The sequence below is a fragment of the Canis lupus genome, chromosome 20 (genome assembly GCF_003254725.2).
Source record: "Canis lupus dingo isolate Sandy chromosome 20, ASM325472v2, whole genome shotgun sequence".
Classification (NCBI taxonomy): Eukaryota; Metazoa; Chordata; class Mammalia; order Carnivora; family Canidae; genus Canis; species Canis lupus.
This window is the reverse complement of record NC_064262.1, coordinates 41,251,985-41,272,830: the sequence shown is the minus strand read 5'-3', so window position 1 is coordinate 41,272,830 and position 20,846 is coordinate 41,251,985. Positions and strand designations below refer to the sequence as shown.

The 20,846-nt window shown below is 39.1% G+C and overlaps 1 protein-coding gene across 33 annotated transcripts in view; it reads right to left on the bottom strand.

Moving 5' to 3' along the window:
- Positions 1-20,846, bottom strand: part of MAP4 (microtubule associated protein 4) — a 204,789-nt gene that overhangs the window by 94,187 nt on the left and 89,756 nt on the right. For all 33 annotated transcript variants that reach the window (XM_035703261.2, XM_035703268.2, XM_025455686.3 and 30 more), the window contains one exon: positions 20,150-20,215. In XM_035703261.2, coding sequence (XP_035559154.1) covers positions 20,150-20,215 — 66 coding nt within the window. The remainder of the gene's footprint in view (positions 1-20,149; positions 20,216-20,846) is intronic.

Here is a 20,846-nt window from a genome sequence, read left to right as displayed (position 1 = left end):
GGCCTTTTTAGATCTTGTAGGCAACAAATATCACATTTGAGTGACCTTCTTTAATCTATCTACAAAGTATCTAAAAGGCTGGTCCCCAGAGCTTCTCTTGCTCTGCAGAAAGTCTGGACTGCAGTTCAAGCTGATGTGTCATTTGGGCCTTACGATCCAGTAGATCCAATGATACTTGAAGTATCCATGGCAAACAGAGATACTGAATGAGGACTCTAGCAAGCAAGAATAAGAGAATCACAGCCCAAACTTCCAGAATTTTAGAGAAAAATGTATCTTCTCTTCTGTAGACAACTATTCACCTTTTCAGAAGTAGTCAGGCTTTCTTTTGGGTGTTGGTAGAGACTAAATGCCTAAACATGGGCATAATGTGTCCATGTGACCTGAGCTTCTCATCATAAACTGGATGTTATCTAACCCACCTAGCCATAAAATTGGGCATGTGCAGTACCAATCTATCATCAAGTGGAAATGATATGTAAGAGACTAAATTCCAGCAGGTCTGAAGATATGAATAAGTTACATGAGAAGATACCTCAGATACCTAATTCAAAACTGACTCCTGTCACATTGCCTCTTCTCCCTCAACCCATGCCAATGGCCTCCTATGAATTTCATTAAGACTAGCTGAATAAAGAAGAAAATCCAAAGTCTGGTTTATATATGGGTCTGCAAAAAATGATGGTACAGATATAGCACATAGCCTCACTTAAAAGGTAACCCTGACAGGCCAGTGGTGAACCACCACCCTTCCAGGGGGCATAACTTTGTGCAGTACATTGTTCCCTCTGCCTGAAGAGAGATGGTCAGAGCAAAGATTTACACTGATTATAAATAATTATTAAGGATTTTGTTGATTGGTTAAAGACAGAGGGAAATGGTGACAAGGAAATCTGGGGAAAATACATGTGGATAAAACTCCCACAATGAGCAGAATCTAAAATATTTGTGCCCCATGTGAATAATCAATAAAGAGCAGTCATTGTGGAAGAAGCCCTTCATAACCCAGGGTCAACAAAATGATATACCTATGTTTATCAGTCAGCTTCTTTCCCCAGTGACCAAAGCACCTCCTCGGTGGACCCATGAAAAAGTGGCCATGGTGGCAGGGATGGAAGTTATGCATGGGCTTAACAACAGGAACTTCCCTTAAACAAGGCTGACCTGGCTAAAGCTATTGCCAAGTGTGTAATCTGTCAATTGCATAGGCCAACACTAAGCCTCCCAACATGGCATAACTCTCAGGGAGACTGGCTATCTGGTGGCGAGCTGATTATACTAAGCATCTTCCATCATAGAGAAGAGGAAGAGATTTGTCTTCACTGGATAGACATGTATTCTGGATATATATTTGTCTTCTCTGCCTATGATATTTCTGCCAGCACCACCACCCATGGACTCAAAAAATGCCTGATTCGCCAACATGACATTCCATAAGAATTGTCTCTGATCAAGAAAGTCATTTCACAGCAAAGTGAAAAAAAATGGGTTCATGCCCAGGGAATTAACTGGTATTATTACACTCCATCACCCAGAATGGCCGGTCTAATTAAAAGATGGAATAGCAAAAAAAAAAAAAAAAAAAAAAGAAAAGAAAAGATGGAATTGCTTACTGAAAACTCAGATACATTTTTAGTTGAAAGACAAGATCCTTAAAAAAATGGGTGACTGCTTTGAACTGAAGACCTTACAGGCCAGATAATATGTAGGTCTGGGAATCAAGAGAAATCACTATTATATCCAATAACTCACTCATAGAATTTTTGCTTCCACTCCTGACAACTTTGAGATGTCCTAATTTGAAGATCTTAGTCCCCTAGGAGGGAATGTACCTACCAGCATACACAGTAACAGTTCAACTGAATTAGAAAATGAGACTCCCACCTGGCCTTTTGGGACTCCTTATTCCACTGAACCAAAAGGCAGAAAAAGTGGTTATCCTACTGGCTGGGATGACTGAGCTTAATTATCAGGGGAATTGGATTGCTGCTACACAGTGAAAGGAAGGAAGACTATGTATGAAACACAGGGGATTCATTGAGATACCCCTAATACTTCTATGCTCATAACAAGGTTAATGGAAAACTAGATCTATATCAAAAAGGCCAAACTACTAAGCAAACAAAAGTCTGAAAGTTTGGGGGATTTCACAAGGTAAAGAACTTCAACCAGTTGAGATTCTGGCTGAGTACAAGGGAAACAGGAATAGAAGCTAAGCATCTGACTCATGATCAGAAGTCATGATCTCAGGGTCATGGGATTGAGCCTCGTGTTGGGCTCCACACTCAGTGAGGAGTCTGCTTGAGATTCTCTCTCCCCCTGCCCCTTACCCCACTCATTCTCTCAATCTCTTAAATAAAATAAATGAAATCTTTATTTAAAAAAAAATCAGATATCAATTATGGTGTCATGACTAATTCTAAGAATAAGAACTGTGATGGCTTTGCATATTTTCTCTTTATTTTGTGTTTATTTATACAGTCTAACCACTTTTCTTCTACTCTCCTTTTTCCCATCAAAAAAGTTGCCAAAGGTTAACTTTGCAATCAGTCTCTTGACAACAGAATATTCAGTGAACTGTGATTTGAAGGGTGAATAATACATCCAGCAATGGAGATAATGAGTAGAGTGACTAAACATTTTCTCATTTGGGAAAAGGATGAAAGCTTCATTGTATGAGAGAGTTCTATCTCATTAGATGGAAATATATGAGTTGTTCCACTGATATATGGGAGCTCAAATGTATGTGGAAAGGTGCATATGGAAACTAAGTAGCCAAAGGGGTGGACTGTGCCAGTTACCAATGCACTGCCTCTTAGACTCAAATCTTCCCATTATTGCCTTGCTTGTGATAATGGGGCTGGACCTTATAAAAACATTTCTGCTTTATCAGTTGGCTTATTAGCTTAGTAGATGGTGCTGGAGGATGGGGTTTCTCTTCCTGCTTCCTGTGTGCTTTTCCATCTTCTTGCTCCCACAGTGCTCTGTTGGTGTTTTAGTGGGTATTCACATAAGCATCTTCTGAAGCAAGCTCCATCAGTGACCCAAAGCTGGCTATCTGATGATTCAGCAGTACTTCAATGTATAGCTTCCTATTTGCCAACTTTGGCTTATATCACCTCAACAAACATCTTTACCATCCCCTGAAGACATCTAAGAAACTAGCTTTGAAGGAGAACACTCTTCTAAATTTCTCTTTCCTGTGTTCTCAGCCTGAGTCCTAGAGGTAGTAAATGTTCCCTGTAACTGCTATTCTGGTATTCTTAGACTTTTCTTAGCCCTTAATTCCCTGGGCACCTGGGTGGCTCAGCTGGTTAAGTATCTGCCTTCAACTTGGGTCATGATCCTAAGAACCTGGGATGGAGCCCCACTTCAGGCTCTCTGGTCCGTGGGGAGTCTGTTTCTCCCTCTCCCTCTATCCCTTCCCCCTCCTTGTGCTCAATCTCTCTCTCTCTTGCTAACTCAAATAAATAAAAATCTTAAAAAAAAAATTAATTCCCGGGGGGATCCCTGGGTGGCTCAGCGGTTTGGCGCCTGCTTTCAGCCCAGGGCATGATCCTGGAGTTCTGGGACTGAGTCCCACATCACGCTCCCTGCATGGAGCCTGCTTCTCCCTTTGCCTGTGTCTCTGCCCCTCCCTCTCTCTCTCTCTCTCTCTCTCTCATGAGTGAATAAATAAAATATTAAAAAAAAAAACTAATTCCCCCCCCTTTTTTAAAGACTTATTTATTTATTTATGAGAGAGAGAGAGAGAGAAAGGGGGGGAAGGCAGAGACACAGGCAGAGGGATAAGCAGGCTCCATGCAGAGAGCCCGAGGCGGGACTCGATCCCGGGACTCCAGGATCACGCCCTGGGCCAAAGGCAGGTGCTAAACCGCTAAGCCACCCAGGGATCCCCACTAATTCCCCTTTGAAATTACCATGTGGTATTTCTCCTGATTAGACCCTGACTGATAAGGATATTGAAAGAGCAAAAATCTGTGAGATGGCTTAAATCCATATAAGAAATGGGGGACAGAACGGTATTTTTTTTTAAAGATTTTATTTATTTACTCATAGAGACACAGAGAGAGAGAGAGAGGCAGAGGCACAGGCAGAGGGAGAAGCAGGCTCCATGCAGGGAGCCTGACGTGGGAATTGATCCATGGTCCCCAGGATCAAACCCCGGGCTGCAGGCGGCGCTAAACCACTGCGCCACTGGGGCTGCCCCAGAACGATATTTAAACCTAAGAAAATAAATCAGAAGGCACATGTTAATTTCTAATTAAAAGGCTATCATGTGCACAAGAGAACATACTGTATCTTTCTGCTCAGCACCAGTCACAGCAACGGCTGCTTCAAGAGAACATCTCTTTATTTTCCACAGAAAAACTGAAGACCAGAAATATTAACTGTTATTAACCAGAAAGCAGAACTCTTCAATGAAGACCTGTAAGGGGTTGAACATCAGTACTTACATTTCCAATTTGCACAGCTTTGTGTCTTCTCATTTCATTTTAAATTGCTGAAAAGCTACTGGAGAACCAGCCATGCCAGGTTTTTGCAGTGACAAAAGTCCTAAGTTAATTTTCTCACAAGAAACAAAAGCCCTTCCCTTCAGTTTGCCTGAAATTCTTTTAAAGAGTCACCTTCAATTTTGTCCTCTAGAAATAGAGCATCTCCAAAGACACAATGGACACCAGACATGTTCTATTTACATCCAATTAAAATAGTTATATAATCATTTAACTAGGAATGGGGGCTGATGACCAAACAGAGAGTGATTTGTTGGTAAAACCACTTCCTGGGCTGAATCCATAAGGTCTTTTGATGTGGACATTAATCATCATCCTCATATCAAATTACATTTATTAACCCCTTCAACCATGTTACAAAGCACTGAAAATAATTTTCTGTTAACCCCAGCAATTTTTATTATTCTTTGCCTCTTCAAGCTTGAGGAGGGCAAATAACTTTCCCAAGAGACCCAAGCTTATAGGGGGCACATCTACATCTGCTTTTCCCACAGCTTTCTAAATCTTAAAAAATCACTAAGAGGGACTCGTTTCCAGAAAGACATGTACCAATACCTGACCAAAAATACTGCAATTATATGTGGTCTTGCTCTTAAATTTCTTTTCCCCTGTGAGGTCTGAAACAAACAGAAAGAACCAACTGCTCAAAGATGCTGGTTAAGAGAAAAGAAGGAAGCATGATCAAATTGCTTATGGCACATCACAATATACAAAATTTAAGTTAGACCATCGTTCTGTTTCTACACAAAATAGCACGGTGCTCTATTGCTCTTCTCAACATTCAACACAACAGTCATTACAGTCTAGACAGAAGCTTGTGATTTTTTTTTCCCACAGCATGGAAAGATCATAGCACAGGCTATTACTACAAGTATTTTTTTCAACCTCGGTGACAATGTTTTAGCCATGAGAAAATGTGTCAGGTAAAGAGGGAGGTGGAAAGTCATTGTAAATGTAACATTGTCAGGGCAATGGGAGTAACATCGGAGGAAATGGGTTAAAATAACACGTACTTGGGCTTTGCCCTGAAAGACCGGAAAGGATACATCTTTATCCTGGATAACTTAGAAACTGCCTGTTACATCTCTTACATGCTAGAGAAACACAGCAAGTAATTCTATAGGGGGATGTCCTGATCTCCTTTAGAATGAGCAGGAGACACACGGTAAAAGAAGTACCCCTCTGCTGCCAGAGTGAGCTCTTCTCTCTGCCTTAGCCAGTACCTCGATGAGGAAGCCCTCCCCATATCCCCATCACCTACTTTATGTCCTTTTAAACCCTTCCATCTTAGTACATACATCACTGCAAATTCAGGACAGACTTTCTTGGAGCCACATTTCTTTCCTTTGGGAGTTTTTCTTTTTTAAAAATTGCACATTCAACAACACGAGTCATTCAATAGCTACTGAGCACATACTATGATGCCAAACACTGTTCTAGGTGCTGGACCACAGCAGTGAACAAAACAGAAACTCTATCCCTGTCATAATATTTATCTTCTAGCAGGGAAAGTGAGACAATAAGCAAGATAAATCATTAATCTGTACAAATTATAAAGTGACAAGTACCATGGAGAAAAATGAAAGCAGGGAAGTTGGGAGAGAAAAACAGAAGGGGTGTTCTTAGATAAAACAGAGAAAGACTCACTCAAAAGGTACAGAGTGAACTACAAGTATATCTGAGGGAAGAACAATCCAGGGAAAATAGCCAGGGCTCAGAGCCCAAAGTAAGGGCCCACCTGGCTTGTTCAGTAACAGCAACAAGAACACCAATGAAGCAAAGCTAGCAAAGGGGAGGGCTGACAAGGGTATCACATAGCCTTGTGGCAACTGGTAAGGACTCTGGCTTTTACTTTGAGATGGGAAACCACTGGAAGGGTTTTAAGCAAAAGAGTAAAGTGATCTATAAACAGGACCACTCTGGATACTGTTGAGAATATACTGTAGGGAGCAAACAAATGGAGGTGGGAGACTAATTTGGGAGGTTATTATGGTAGTGAAGAAAGGGGTCCAATCAGGCAAAAAACAGTGGGGGTGGTGAGAAGTGGTCAGGCAGATAATCTTCCAGGTAGATTTTTCTGACAAACCAGATGTGGGGTGGTGCAAGATAAAGAGATAGGGGAAGGGACGCCTGGGTGGCTCAGCAGCTGAACATCTGCCTTTGGCTCAGGTCGTGATCCTGGGGTTCTTGTTCTTGGATCAAGTACCACACTGGGCTTCCTGCAGGGAGCCTGCTTCTCCCTCTGCCTATGTCTCTGTCTCGGTCTCTCATGCATAAATAAAATCTTTTTTTTTTTAAATATGCTGTTTATTTATTTTTTTTATTTATGATAGTCACACAGAGGGAGGCAGAGACATAGGCAGAGGGAGAAGCAGGCTCCATGCACCAGGAGCCTGATGTGGGATTCGATCCCAGGTCTCCAGGATCGTGCCCTGGGCCAAAGGCAGGCGCCAAACTGCTGCGCCACCCAGGGATCCCCATAAATAAAATCTTTTTTTTTTTTTAAACTTTTTTTTTTTTTTTTTTATGATAGTCACAGAGAGAGAGAGAGAGAGAGGCAGAGACACAGGCAGAGGGAGGAGCAGGCTCCATGCACCGGGAGCCCGATGTGGGATTCGATCCCGGGTCTCCAGGATCGCGCCCTGGGCCAAAGACAGGCGCTAAACCGCTGCGCCACCTAGGGATCCCCCCATAAATAAAATCTTAAAGAGAGAGAGAGGGATAGGGGAAGTCAAACATTTAGGCTGGGCAACTAGAAGAACATTGTATTTCCATTTAATGAACGGGGAAGCAGGTTTTGGGTTTTGTTTTTTCTGTTTTGATTTTGGGGTGGGGGGTAGATTCGGTTCAGTTTAGGACATCTCATGTTTGTGATGTCGACTTTATATCCAAATGCAGATTTCAAGTTCTAATTTCAAATTTCCCTAGTACTCATCCAACCTCCTCGTGAAATTTAACTATTATTACACATCTGTTCCTACCAAATGTTCCTTATAACTCTTTATCATTTAAGCAATATTTACATATTTGTGTATTTCTCTCTGCAACTGGACAAACTAAAATCCACAAGATAGCTAATACATAAAGAATTACTGTGATTCTAGGGAGGTCTGTAGTGTATATGATGGTTAACTTGAAAACATCTTTTTTATTGAGCTCATTTATTTATTTTTACCATTTTTTATTTTTAGCATTTTTATGTATACACTTCAGTAGCCATTAAGTACATTCACAATGTTATGCAAACTCACTGCCATCCATCTCCAGAACTTTTATCATCTTGCAAAACTTAAACTCTGTCCCAAACTTTCTGTCTCTATGAATTTGACTATTTCTATAGGGAATCTATATAATCATATAAGTAGAATCAGTATTTGTTCTTTTGTAACTGGCTTCTTTCACTCAGTATAATGTCGTCAAGGTGCACCCATATTGGAGCATGTATTTGCTCCACATTTTATTTTTCCATCCATCCATCAGTGGGCATGTGGGTTGCTTCCACCTTTTGGCCATTTTGAATAATGCTGCTATGAACACAGGTGTATAACTATGTCCAAGTCTCTGCTTTCAATTCTTTCAGGTATATACCCAGAAGTGGGATTGCTGGATCATTCAGTAATTCTAATTTTTTGTAAAACTTCCAATCCACTTCCTATAGCGGTTGCACCACTTTATATTCCCACCAATTGTGCACAAAGGTTCCAGTTTCCCCACATCCGTACCAACACCTGTTATTTTATTTACATTTTTTAGAAAATAGTCATCCTAATGAGTGTGAAGTGATATTTCATTGAGGTTTTGATTTGTATTTCCCTAATGATTAGTGATGTTGAGCATATTTGCATATGCTTATCCCTATTTGCAGATCTTCTGTGGGGGAACTGTCTATTCAAGTCCCTTGCACATTTTTAATCTAGTTGTTTGTTTATGTGTTGTGGAGCTATAGGCATGTTTTATATACTCTGGATATTAATCTCTTATTCAGACATATATTTTATGAAAATTTCCCCCATTCTGTGGGTTGCCTTCTACTGATAGTGTCCTCTGATGCACAAAAGTGCATAAGTTCAACTTTGATGTGTACAGTTTATCTATTTTTACTTGTGGACTGTATTTTGGTATCCTACTCAAGAAATTACTTCCAAATCCAATGCCACGAAGCTTTTGCCCTATGTTTTCTTCTAAGAATTTTATAGTTTTGGCTCCTATGTTTAGTCTTTAATCCGTTTTGTGTTAATTTTTGCATATGGTGTAAAGTAAGGGTACAATGTCACTCTTTTGTGTATGGATATACAGCTGTCCTAACACACTATTTGTTGAAATCATTTGACTAAATTTTCAAGGATTTATTTCTGGGCTTTCTATTCTATTCCTTGATTTATATGTCTATATTTATCCGAGAACCACACCATTTTGATTACTGTAGCATTGTAATGAAGTTCTGAAATCAGGAAGTGTGAAATCTCCAACTTTATTCTCTTTCAAGACTGTTTTGGTTATTTAGGGTCCTTTGAGATTCCATATAAATTTTAGGATTAAAAAAAAAATTTAGGATAGATTTTCCTATTTCTACCAAAAAATTGGTTGGATTTTGAAAGAAAAAAATCGGGATCCCTGGGTGGCCCAGCGGTTTGGTGCCTACCTTTGGCCCAGGGTGCAATCCTGGAGACCCAGGATCGAATCCCACGTCGGGCTCCCAGTGCATGGAGCCTGCTTCTCCCTCTGCCTATGTCTCTGCCTCTCTCTCTCTCTAGGACTATCATAAATAAAAATAAATAAATAAATAAATAAATAAATAATAAATAAATAAATAAATAAAAATTGAAAGAAAAAAATCATCTTTTGAAAAAGCATTTAAATCTTCCTACCAATGACTGACATTTTACTGCTGCTTGGGAAGCTCCTAGAAGCTCACAGTTGTAGCAATCATTTGTAAATATGCTTTTATCCACAGCCTAGAATTTTTCAAAAGGAATTAATCCATGAGCACTGTAAAAACCATGTAGGAGTTAATTATTCAAATTTTTCCTTTAAAACATTAGAGCCGTTGGGACGCCTGGGTGCCTCAGTGGCTGAGCGTCTGCCTTCAGCCCAGGGCATGATCCTGGGGTGCTGGGATGGAGTCCCACATCAGGCTCCCTGCATGGAGTCTGCTTCTCCCTCTGCCTAAGTCTCTGCCTCTCTCTCTCTTTCTCTCTCATGAATAAAACCTTTAAAAAATAAAAAATAAAACATTAGAGCCTTAAAATACATGAATTAAAAACTAATCAAACTGAGAAATAAAAGACAGTTCAACAATGATTATTGGAGACTTCAAAATCCCACTTTCAATAATTAATAGAACTAGAGAGAATACCAATAATGAATAGTGGACCTGAATAACATGATAAACCAACTAGACCTAACAGATGTTTTATGGAACATTCCATGCAACAACAGCAGAATATACACTCTTCTCAAGTACACATGGAACATTTTTCTAAGACAGACCATATGTTAGGCCATAAAACAAGCCTGAATATATTTAAAAGGACTGAAATCATACGAAGTATGTTCTACAACTACAATGGAATGAAATTATAAAATGTCAACTGAAGGCAGTTTGTGAAATTCACAAATAGTGGAAATTAACAACACACTTAAGTTACCAATCAAAGAAATCACACACAATCAGAAAACAGTTTAAATGAAAATGAAAACATGAGACACCCCAACTTATAAGATACAGATAAAGAAGTGCTTAGAGGGAAATTTATAGCTGTAAATACCTACATTAAAGGGAGGGTTTAAAAATAAATCACAAATCAATAACATAATTTTCCACCTTAAGAAGCCAGAAGAGGGCAGCCCTGGTGGCGCAGCGGTTTAGTGCTGCCTGCAGCCTGGGGTATGATCCTGGAGACGCAGGATCGAGTCCCATGTTGGGCTCCCTGCATGGAGCCTGCTTCTCCCTCTGCTTGTGTCTCTGCCTCCCTCTCGCTCTTTCTGAATAAATAAATAAATAAATAAATCAGAAAGAAAGAAAGAAAGAAAGAAAGAAAGAAAGAAAGAAAGAAAGAAAGAAAGAAAGAAAGAAAGAAAGAAAAGAAAGAAAAAAGAAACCAGAAGAGCAAACTAAGCCCAAAGCAAGCAGAAGAAAGGGAATAATAAAATGAGTGAAAATAAATGAAGTAGAAAACAGAAAAACAGAGAAAACTCAACAAAACCAAAAGTTGATCCTTTGAAAAGATTGACAAATTTGACAAATCTTTAACTGTACCGATCAGGAAAAAGAGACAGGACTGAAATTACTGAACTCAGAAATCCAAGAAGAGATATCAACACCAATTTTACAGAACTAAAAGGGTTTATAAGGGAAAATTAGAAACGGCATGTCAACAAAGTAAAGATGAAATAGCCAAATTCCTTAAAAGAAAGGAACTAATGAAACTGATTCCAGAAGAAAAAATTAGGATGGAAAATTCCAGAACTAATTTTTGTGATTAGTTCTAGTTTCTAACAATTAGGTTCTGGAAATTAGTTCCATGATAGGTGGAATTCCTTCAAATTTCCTTCTATAGAATTCAAGAACCTCATTCCTTATGATAAGGCATAAACAGAGGAATCTTGTTGAATTAACCTCTTGGTTAATTAGACACCTCCCGTCCAATCTTACTTAAAAGTCCATGTTTTACTCTACCCAGCTGCATGTAGGTGTGATTTGATTGCCCTTTATTTCAACCAAACCAGAGTTTTCTGCCTCGTATCATTTCTGATGCTAGTGATGAGACATCTGCAGGCTGGCCAGAAAAAGTGCCAGAAGCACAACAGTTAACCAAGAAATGGCACAGGATTAAGGCCACTTTGTCCACAGAAGTGACAAAGTTAATAATACTTCATCATACTGGCTTTTCCTCTTTCCAATTTCACTCTTCCTAGCCCCCTACCCTTTGTTTCATGGCATCACTTCTCAAAATAAACTACCTACCTACATACAAAGCCCTTGCCTTGACTTGGATTTTCTACTAGAAAGTAGTGCCTTAAAAATGCCTTTATAGGGATGCCTGGGTGGCTCAGTGGTTGAGCATCTGCTTTTAGCTTAGGTCGTGAACCCATGGTCCCAGGATCAAGTCCTGCATGGAGCCTGCTTCTCCCTCTGCCTCTGTGTCTCTCATGGATAAATAAATAAAAATCTTAAAAAAAAAAAAAAAAAAAAGGCCTTTATAGGTCCATTCCTTCCAACTGTCTTTGTGAGGCTTCATTAGCACTTAGAAGACCCACTGTGATATGACATACTATGGGAGAAAGAATACAGGGCTCATCAGCCTAGGATCAGTTTTGAGCTCTATTATTAACCTAACTTCTTCAAAAGAAAGACAAATATACTGTTACACATTCCAAAAAAAGTTTACAAATTCTAATGTATTATACAAATGAAAGTAATCCTTATTATTCATGAGATGTATCAGAAAAACCAGTTTGAGTCTACATTCAGGTAAAAATACAAAGTCAATATACCGAAGCTGAGTGTGAATATTAGTTGAGTAAAACTCCTCCGGCCTCTGACAGAATATGACTGTATCTGTGACGCTTTAATTTATTTTTAGAAAGGAGAATGTATTCATAATTACTTATGAAATTGCAAATGAAGAAAAATATTCTATTATCTACATATGCCTTTTGGCATAAGGTGGAGTTTCATTCCATAAAGAGAATCAAATCATATAAACAAAGTTATGGCTTAAAAAGTATATCAGAATAACAGATTCACTCAACACTCAGGAAGAAGCTGTTCTGTCTTATTCAATACCAAGCTCCAAAAAGAAACTAAAATAGGGACACCTGGATGGCTCAGTGGTTGAGCACCTGCCTTCGGCTCATGTTGTGATCCTGGAGTCCTGGGACCGGGTCCCGCATCGGGCTTCCTGTGTGGGGCCTGCTTCTCCTTCTGCCTAAGGCTCTGCCTCCCCCCCTCCCCCATGAATAGATAAATAAAATCTTTTTCTTAAAAGAAGAAAGAAACTAAAATCAAATGGCTCACTGTACAATTAAATGCTCTGTGCACAAGCTGGTTTTCAAGGGAGTCCTAAATATCCACGAATGGAATGTAACATATTGTATTAACGGGTGTATGTGGAATTTTCTGAGAAGTTTTACATTTTTACCAGAAAACCATGAACCAACAATAAAACTTCAAGAAACATTAGGTGTTTGTATTTTACTGATGTGTCTCCAACATGCATCTCATATCTGGAAAAAAGAAAGAAAAAAACCAAATCTTTATTTCCAGGATTCAAGGAGCAGGAAAGGAGAAAGGATGTCTTGCTGTGTCTACATCTAGGAACAGTGTCAGCTTTATGTTTGGGTTTCATTTATAAGTTATGTCAACTTAGAGGAGGGTTATAATAACTGTTTAGAAACTCTAACATTATAGATTTGTATTTCTTCTAAGATTTCACTTTTTTGGTTTCTCAGAATTTTTCTAATGCTAAATTCCTTGAATTCTATCTGATGCTACAGGAGACAATGATGAAACACCTGAGATCTCATTTGTGTCATTACATTCCAACAAAGCAAATTTTTTTAAAGATTTATTTATTCATTCATTCATAGACACAGAGAAAGAGGCAGAGACACAGGCAGAGGGAGAGGGAGAAGCAGGCTCCATGCAGGGAGCCCAATGTGGGACTCAATCCCAGGTCTCCAGGATCACACCCCAGGCTGCAGGCGGTGCCAAACCGCTGCACCACCAGGGCTGCCCCCAACAAAGCAATTTTATGTTTCCCTGCAGGCATGACCTAGGGGATTGGTATCACATCACATTCAGAACGCTTCTCACAATAAGAGACCACTTAGTCACAATGGAAACCAGCAGTAACACTGCATCTAGCTTAGCCTCCATGGTAGCAAAGACATTTACTTATACCACAAATAATTTGTGGTTAAGTCTTATAAAGACTTCAATTTAATGGAAACAGCGTCAATATAAAATTGAGGATAATCCACTCTTACATGTGACTTAGAAACGAAGTGGACATTCTGTTCCCACCCCATCAGTCCTGTGTCTTTGTCCAGAATCCTATCTAGCCTCCTAACTCCACCATATTATGAGGTCTACAAGGGGGAAAGAATCCAATAGTAGCCAGGTTTCATCACAATGGTTTTTGTTGTTGTTGTTTTTAAAAAGATTTTTATTTATTTTTGGAAAGACAGTGAGGAGGTGGTGAGGGGGGAGCGCAGAGGGAGAGAATCCTCTGACTTCCAGCAGAGCCCAGAGTCAGACATGGGGCTCGATCTCACAACCCGTGAGACCATGACCTGAGCCGAAATTGAGAGCCAGACACTTAACCTACTGAGCCACCCAGAAACCCCTCATCTCATTTTCATGAAAATGAATATACTAATAAGATCTGAGAATATAATATAATATATTAATCTCACCAAAAGGGTTAATCCTAGTGTAACTTGTAAGAAAGTGAGGTTCGTGAATTATTTATAGTATTTAAATTCTTGTGCTTATTTTATTTTTTTTAATTTTTATTTATTTATGATAGTCACAAAGAGAGAGAGAGAGAGAGAGAGGCAGAGAATATAATATATTAATCTCACCAAAAGGGTTAATCCTAGTGTAACTTGTAAGAAAGTGAGGTTCGTGAATTATTTATAGTATTTAAATTCTTGTGCTTATTTTATTTTTTTTTAATTTTTATTTATTTATGATAGTCACACAGAGAGAGAGAGAGGGGCAGAGACACAGGCAGAGGGAGAAGCAGGCTCCATGCACCGGGAGCCCGACGTGGGATTCGATCCCGGGTCTCCAGATCACGCCCTGGGCCAAAGGCAGGTGCTAAACTGCTGCGCCACCCAGGGATCCCAAATTCTTGTGCTTTAAACCTAAGAAGAGATTGTGTTAAGCCCTCTTAATAAAAGAAAACCTAAGATGGTGTCTGGCTGGCTCAGTTGGTGGAGCATGTGACTCAATCCTGGGGTGGTAGGTGAAGAGATTACTTAAAAACAAAATCTTAAAAAAAAAAAAAAAAAAAGGAGAAAAAGGAGCGGTACCTGGTGACTCAGTCAGTTAAATGTCCGCCTTTGGCTCAAATCATGATCCCAGAGTCCTGGAATTGAGCCTGCAGCTCCTTGCTCAGCAGAGAGTCTGCTCTTCCCTCTCCCTCCCCCTGCTCGTTCTCTCTCTGACTCACTCTCTTTATAATATAATATAATATAATATAATAAATATAATATAATATAATATAATATAATACAAAATAAAATAAAATGGAAATCTAAGAACACTAAATTGAGCTTTATTAACAAAAAAAAAAAAAAATGTCTGCCAAGAGGTGCCTAGGTGGCTCAGTCGGTTGGGTGCCTGTCCTTGGCTCAGGCCATGATCCTGGGGGTCCTGGGATTGAGCATCGTGTCAGGCTCCCTGTTCAGTGGGGAGCCTGCTTCCCCCTCTCTCCCTCTGCAGCTCCCTCTGTAGCTCCCCCTGCCTGTGATTGCTTGCACACATGCGCACTCTCTCTCTCTCTCTCTCTCAAATAAATAATCTCAAAAAAGAGAAATGTCGGCGAAGCTAAAAAAGATGTTTATACCACGCAAATTACCTTAGGCATAGAATTTTTCAATGTCTTAATTCAGCAACATACTGCATTTGCAAATCTACCTACTGCAAAGAAACACTAACCCAGAATGGATAGGGAGTTGGGCATTCTGTTGAATTCTTCCCAGTTGCAGCATACTAGAGATCATCAAATAATAAAGTTACAAACCTAAAATGTCATTGAATTTAACATTTTCAATTGATAATTCAGAAGCTATTTTAGGAAGACTGTGAACATGAATTTTAACTAACCATACATGTATCAGAAGGCATCTAACAATAATTGATATGCCATGAAACTCTTGAGTTAACCACATATTGCTGGTCTGCCAACTGTTTTTCTCATCAAATGCTATACAATATCAGTCATTTGGGCTTCTTAAGTCTTACAAATTCTGGATAAAAAGGAGGTACTCTGAGAATCAAAAAGTGACAACACGGTCAAAATGAAAATGCCTGGCAAAAAGTAAAAAGCCCACACAGTTATGAAATTATTACGAATGCGATCAGAAGCTTAGTTAGACTGAGAACTCATTTCTCAAGAGTCTTTATTTGCCAAACTCATGTCTTATTCACATCATACTTCAATAATTAAGACTCCAACCAAAATCCAGTCTGTTAGGTGTTAATGTAAGATGTTTATTAGTGAAATTTATTTAGCACAATGATCACATTAAAATGTCCCAATATACAAACTGTTGAAATCTAAAGTCACAAAATATATAAACTCAGGTACACGAATGAGATTATATAAAATATTATTTGTAAACAAAGTTCTACATCTTCAACATTGGGCCGAAAAAGGAAAAAAAAAAAGAGAGAGAGAGAAAGATTACATATAAAAAACATTATATTTCAATAGAACAACCCTGACAGATCTGGCAACCTCACACTTGGGTGTGACCACAATGGGGCAACACAGCATTTCCTTACAGAACTGGCTGCTTCATACAAAGCTATCTGTGAAACAAAATGAAACATCCAAGGAGAAAGAGAGCTAACAAGATATACCACATTTCAGCTGGCTAGTAGTAGAAAATTTCAATTCCATTAAAAAAAAAAACACATATAATGGGGGGAAAAAGTCAAACAAAAACAGCAAAATGGAAATAAAGATGGAATAAATCAAGGAGATGGAATGTGAGTGTGTCCCTTGACCACTGCCAGATTAGAGCTGCACCCAGGCTTCTCCAAACACCTGTCACTTAGACAAGCTGTAGAGACTAATTAGAAGTGATAGAAAAATGTCATCCATGATCCTTAAAAAGTTAGCATTACCAGTTTTGAAAAGTTCCCTAGCTAAAAAACCAAAACCAAATCAAACAAACACAAAGAGAACCAAAAAACATACTGAACAACTGCACCACAAAGGGAAAATGCCACATTTTATTTGATGGGTGCTCTCCTATGGTACGAGTTTTCTTTCATATTTTATCAAATGCTTAGAAGGTAAGCATCAGCATTTCTCTCTAAAATGTGCCTCCTTTAAGTGTCTTTTCTCCACTAACTCACAGAAGTCATTACAGGGATCAGTTTGAACTACCATAATAGTCTGATTTTTCCAGCTCAAATGCAATTCTGTGTCAAGAGAATCTAAAATAATGTACATCTCAAAATCTTCCTCAGAACATCCTGCCAATTATTTATTTTAATTTGAAACAATCAATAAGTTGATTGTTGAACTCCTCTAAGAGTTCAAAACATGGCCCAGGTTTTATATTCTATTTCTAAAAATCCAATCAAAGCTTATTATCTGAAAAGTTCCGCAGTACTTTTCCCAAATGGCTCTTCTAGGTTTTCTAGCTATTAGTGTGGGAAAATGAGACATAAGAGTAAGAAAGTCCCATTGGGACAATCTTCAGAATACACTGAGTATAAATGCTAATATACATGGTAAAAGTCTTCACATGTGGTCCACCAATCCCACTGGCATGCTGGCTGCCCCAGAGGTCAAAGGGATACCAGACATTATCTGAACAGAGTTCGAGTTCAATCTGATAACTATTTATTTCCTTAGAAAACTGATACGCTGGTTGTGGTTCTTCAGTGTACTGTGATGTATTTTCAGTCCCATGTTTTTACAGAAAAAGTTGTTTTCTTTCTGTATCAATATCCCAGTAGCCTAACAATACAGGGTTGCATTTTCTTTAACTTCTCAATTCTTGTTTTGATAGCTCATGACCATGTTATGAAAGTAACTTTAATTATAAGATTTCATACACAACAAAAGGTGATCAGATTTTCAAGAGAATCTAAGCCTCGAGACAAATAAACAATAATTTCGTCATAGAAACAATTCCAGCCCAACTTACAAATAACAAAAGATTGTTTAATTTGAGGAAATGCTTTTCAATGTTCAATCAGAGCTACTCTAAATTGGAAAACTTTAAATTAAAATAGCTATCATTATTCAGATTTTTAGTAAGGTGGAGAGAAACACCTGAAAGATTACCCTTCCCTAAAAGCAAGCTCATAGAGGGGGAGAGAAGGGAGAGGGAGAGGAAAAGGAGGGTCAGCTGCAGTACTGGTGGACTCAATCCCTTTATGAAAGCACATGTTCTCTTTTGGTGTTACGAGATCCTGATTCATTTTGAAGATCTGAAAACCAAATGGAAAAGGCCAACTCAAAATATTTAAAGAAAAGAAAAACATGAGATTGAATTAAATGATGAAATGAGTTTTAAAAGAGAACACGAAACAAAAGACCTTAAGATGACCTTTATAAAATACTAAAATTTAAAAAAAGAATTCATCTTGTACTTTGTGCTAACAAAGGGAAAGGAGGTTCCATCAAGCCCTGCAGAGCACAAGAAGAAGCAGGTGGTTTGCTCAGGCATCAGCAGAAATAGGCCCCGGAGAACTACCCTCAGCTTCTTTTACACCGTGTCCAGGAAGGAAAAGCAAAGCTCTGCAAAATGCTGAAGGTTTTAGAAGTGTAACGGTGCTTAGGAAAGATCACTGGCCTGGTGTTGCAGCAGCCCCAGTGTGGAGAGACACGCTAGGCTTCTAGGAGGAGAAAAATAGAAAGGGAGGAAGAAGTAGGAAGAGGAAGGAAAGGGCAGAAAAGCACAGGTCATTAGTAAACAGCAAGTTCAACATGGCAAGATGCTCATAAACCCTTTATAGCTATCAGTGGAGAGCTGGTCTGCAATTAGGACTAGAGACAAAATCCTGAACAAAACAGCAATGGGAATTTTCAAATGGTACTGGGCTACGTGCTCTGCTTTAGTAATGGCCAAATTAGAATAAGGTCACAACATGCTCCAGAAACATGCACTCTCAGTCCCCCTCCCTGTTCCTTCCCCACCCCGTGAAGCATGCAGATTTTCAAGCTGTCAAATGCAGAATGCACACATCTTCCCAAGTATGCAAACTACAGTCTAACTGCTGCCATAATGTCACTGGGCAGTTCATAAATATCTGAGTTCTTTTTTGTCACCAGGGAACTAAAAGTCTGAAAACAGTAAGGGCCAGGCTGCATGTTTTTCCAGTTCTTTTTTTTTCCCCCCTATGCTATTAGGAGTTGGGATGGGAAGCAACCGATACACAGAGTTTGTGCCTCTTCTGCTCATACTTGACATCTTGCTAGAGACAAAATATATTCTAACTTTGATAGCTATTTCCTTTCTGGGTGCAAATGGCACCAGCTCTTTCAACTGGCTCATCCAATCAACCTGCTCCAAGCCTTTCTTTTCCTTGGCATGCCCTCCTGGTTGAAGAATGCTGAACTTAACTCATTTTTTTTAAAAGTTCACATTCAAGCTTCTCCTTTAATCACCAGGATATTTCCATACATGCTTCCTTAAAACTGTATTACACAGATGACTTGGCTTTCGAAGCAAGCACAGAAACAGTCAATAATATAGCAAAGATGATCAAGGAAATAAAAAATTTCAGTTCACAAAACTGGAAGATAAAGTGGCACTTCTGGTTATTTTTATTTTTACCTTTCAAAGTAAAGAGTTTCTAAGTTATGAGCTGCTAATAAGGATGTCAATGTCACTGGGTAAAAACTACATTTGACACAAATGGAAAACAGCCATCTGTAAATCTATGGTACAAAGATATATACAACATTTCCAAAGGTCAGAGAATAAAGGATAAATCCTGGATTAATTGCTGTTGCTAACAGAAGGATCTCTGGAAGCCTTAAAAACCAAGAAATTGTATGGCGGCTCAAGAAAAGTCTTCTCCAGGCTGAGGCATGCATACAAGAGAAACACTGACACAACCCATATCTAGTGCTTGCCTCCAATGCAGGAATGCCAACCAAATGTTATACCCCAGTTAAGAGCACACAATGTGGCAAAGAACAATTTACTTGACCATTACATGTCTTTTCATTTGGGTCAACAGTGTCAACCTGATCACAACTGCAAAGTAAGTGCAGTTACTCACAAAAATACAACCTGACTCTCCTACCAGCTACCTAAGAGAAGATTTGCATAATACATTCCTATGAACCCTGCTACTGCTTCGAGAATTCTGCTCAATACAGACACATTGTAGGTCGGGGGCTGGTGCTAGTTATGAGGTGGGAAGCCACAGGACCTCAGTATTAGCTGATGGGAGTATCAAAGCCCTAGTTCATGGGCTAGGAGTTAGACACCGATTTCAAAAGTAACAGTTAAACAGGGGAAAAAATGAAAAGAAAAAGACTGAAGAATTTTAATTTGCGGCTCACAGGTTTCCTAACATCAAGCCATAGAAAGTAAGCTAAGTGCACTGTATAAAAGAGCTGTAGTGGCCAAAGGTCTCCAATATAACATATTTTGATGATGATTAGTCTGTATCTTATTATAAGCGTATTTTTAAGATTGATCCAGCTCTTGTGGATCAAACTACAACCAATAGTCAAGAAAAGTCCAAGGAAATTCACTCTTCTTTTCTGCTGTTGGAGATGTTATATGGCAGATGGCCCTGGATTTGTATACATCCAGCAAGAACAATAATACCTTCAGAAATAATTCTTGTGACAAGAATTCAATCCTCATAGGAGCTCATCAAGGTGTTTACTGTGACTGTTTAGGGAATGCTGGGATCCACTTACCTGCAGTATCATTGCCTTCTATTCCATGATCACCGTTGGCTAGCCCTGTTGGTTTCGATGGAGCACCTGCAACAACCACAAAGGATAATTACTCAAGGTGACAGACAGCGACAGGAAACACAGATTCGACGCTATCTAACCAGGTAGAATTCTGTCACTCTTCACAGCAGGAACTTAAAGCAGATAAAAATCTGTCTAAAAGTTAAAGACTCAATAAAAGAAAACCAGAAAAACAGAACAGAACAAAGTCATTCAACTTTATGATACTCAAACTCTACTCTATAGAACCATCCTTCTCAATAAGAATGCTGAAATCTTTTCTGTTCTATAAACTGTCAAAGATTACCATTTATATTCCATAAAACCATTATGAAGCACCACAGGTTCTGTATATGTGATTCAAATCCAATGCTACAAGGGCACAGGGCCATTTAAAACAACTCTCATGGGCAGCCCGGGTGGCTTGGTGGTTTAGCGCCGCCTTCAGCCCAGGGCATGATCCTGGAGACCTGGGATCAAGTCCCACATCGGGTTCCCTGCATGGAGCCTGCTTCTCCCTCTGCCTGTGTCTCTGCCTCTCTCTCTCTCCCCTCTCTGTGTTTCTCATGAATAAATAAATAAAATCTTTTAAAAAATAAAAATAAAAAATAAATAAAAATAAAACAACTCTCATGGGACACCTAGGTGGCTCAGCGGT